The sequence below is a fragment of the Amphimedon queenslandica genome, unplaced genomic scaffold (genome assembly GCF_000090795.2).
Source record: "Amphimedon queenslandica unplaced genomic scaffold, v1.1 AMPQUscaffold_8340_Cont19715, whole genome shotgun sequence".
Classification (NCBI taxonomy): domain Eukaryota; kingdom Metazoa; phylum Porifera; class Demospongiae; order Haplosclerida; family Niphatidae; genus Amphimedon; species Amphimedon queenslandica.
In genome coordinates this window covers 1-2,490 of record NW_003551382.1, presented here as the reverse complement: position 1 = coordinate 2,490, position 2,490 = coordinate 1, and the positions used below count along the sequence as shown (strand labels likewise).

Genomic DNA, 2,490 nt, shown 5'->3' with positions numbered 1-2,490 from the left:
CTGCCTATAACTCTACAACAATACAATCAGGTATAATAATTATGATTATTAAAAAAACTTTAACATTATTATACACAATAATACAGACTATGAAGTCTATTCTATTCTATTACAAGCTCAAACTTTTCCTGAAGGAATTCCTTTAGTAACAAATCATGATATCATATACTTACTGAGAACACTCTTAGCCATTCCATGACCTCCTGGTCAGTTTCTTGGAGTTGCTTCCTAATCTCCTGACGTCTTATCTCAGACTTAGCTAATGAATGAAGCATCCTCTTCTGCTGCTGATTGTATTCATGCTATAGAACAAGATTAAAGAAGATACACACACAATTAAAGTACATTGTATATGGTATAAGGTAGTGAAGAAATGGAAGATAATTTCATCACAAACTTACCTTACAACAACTTTCAGTTCATTTTGTGCTTTCACTAATTCTTTAACAACCTCATCTTCATCATCAGAACTGTCCCTCTGTGACTGAGAAAAGAAAATCAGCTATGTACATGTACATTAATTATGTCAAAATATGTACATACAGTGCTTTATGAGTACAAAATTTGATAATTTAGAAAATTAGAAGTGGTTGCTTACTTCAGGAGGGTCCAGTAGTCCTAGTGTTACCAGTTCATCTTTTAATCTTCTCTCAAGAGCAGCTGGTGAAATAACTGTTGAAGAGAAAGAGTCGGCTTTCCCGGAAGAAAATAACTGAGAACCATGAGGAGAATCAATGAACGTCTGAAAACAAAATAATAATAATAATAATAATAATAAATAATAATAATAATAATAGAAAATAATGACAGTAAGATTATAATAAAAGGTGACATACTGCCATTAGTTTCTGGGTGAGTGGTCCATAGCTAGTGCATGTATTGGATCTATGAGCAGTCATTCCTTCATTGAATAAAATATCTAAAAACAATACAAAATTAATACTCTTAGAGTACATAATAACATATAGCGGGAAATTTGGAGGGAGTTAAATTTGGCCAATTGCTAAATTTTAGTGATTGGTGAATTTTAATTTGGCCACGTGCCATTGAGCATGCGTATAATGGCTCAAAATGGTGGGTGGCTATCAAAATGCCAAATTCGCCAAATTTTATTTCCTCCACAATTTCCCACTATACGGTGCCCTCTCTCTCCCTCACTGGTTTCATCTTGTAGGTCTTTAGTTTGTCCAGAGTGGAGTCTAGCAGTCTCTGTTCCTTCTTCATTCAGCTCCTCCATCAGCCACTGCTGACTGTAGTGCTGCCCTTGACTGGGTATCTCAAATAAACTCTTGTCAAAATTCTAAACATAAAATTAAATAAACTAAAAATGAAAATTAATTATTGAATCAAAAACAATAGCCACTGTTGTATATATGTATGTGGTACATGTATTATGATTAGTAATGCTGGTATTCTTTAATGATGTGATAGTTTTATTATTAATAATTTCTTACATTATCTTGTGCTTGAAGATTATGCAAATCATTCTCCGTTATGTCAGCAAAGTATGGTTCCAGTGAAGCCCAAAATTTATCGGCCCCCTCAGTTTTAGACCTAAAAACAGACATTTTCAATAAGACCATTATTATCACTATTAACTTAGTTACATACAATTTATGCTGGAATACATTGTATGTACGTAGTTAAAGACCATTATAAATACATGTACACATTACTACACAATGTATTATGATGAATTAAGAGGATTTAGTTACAATACATACAATAGTACATATCATCCTTCACTTACTTTGTTAAAGCACTTGTTATTTGGTTCTGATCCTTTTCTGGTATAACAGTCTTACCACTTCCCCTGCTCTTACCCTTCCCTTTCTTATGCTCATCTACTCCTCCTCCTCCTCCTCCACCACCACCTCCTCCTCCTCTGTGACTGGCTTTAGTTCTCTTACTAGTCGATGAAGATGATAGTTGTTCTAAAGGTGATTTCTGTGAAGCTCCTGATTGTGATTTTGATGTACCACGAGTGTTGCCAGGAGCTGTGCTTGAGAAAGGAGCTATGCTACCACTCTCTGTATCACTGTGCTTCCTCCTGTACATGAATGGATAATAATAATAATAACAATGATGGGCAAGGAAGCTACATGTTTTGTGAAGAGAATTGGAGACGGACTGTCATCAAAATGGAATAAACCTTATAGTGAAGTGGTATGCTGGTTAAGAACTAGACTGTCATTTGCTATTATTAGAGCATCCATATTATGCCTACATGGAGCTCATTCCAAGTGGCGATCCATTAATACACCTGATGGAGCCACACTTGACTACATGCTACATTAATTACATTATTATTATTTAGATTAATTTGTCATTTGTATCTTTTTCTTTTTTTCTTGACTCATTTCTAATTCCCTAATCTGTCCTGCTCTAACATAACCTAATTTATTCTAACCTGTCCTTATTTTATAATAACAATGATGATAATAATAATAATAATAATAATAATAATAATAATAATAAAATGTGACCATA

The 2,490-nt window shown here is 33.7% G+C and overlaps 1 protein-coding gene across 1 annotated transcript; it reads right to left on the bottom strand.

Moving 5' to 3' along the window:
• Positions 1-173: 173 nt before the first annotated feature.
• On the bottom strand, positions 174-2,058 carry LOC105315745 (transcriptional adapter 3-like; the record flags this gene model as incomplete). The annotated part of the gene is made up of 7 exons (XM_011410488.1): positions 1,751-2,058; positions 1,455-1,554; positions 1,159-1,300; positions 837-919; positions 599-742; positions 407-484; positions 174-302 (listed from the first exon to the last, which is right to left on the bottom strand). Coding segments are annotated over exons 1-7 (984 nt in total), but the record flags the coding sequence as incomplete, so codon positions are not given.
• Between the last annotated feature and the right edge of the window lie 432 nt (positions 2,059-2,490).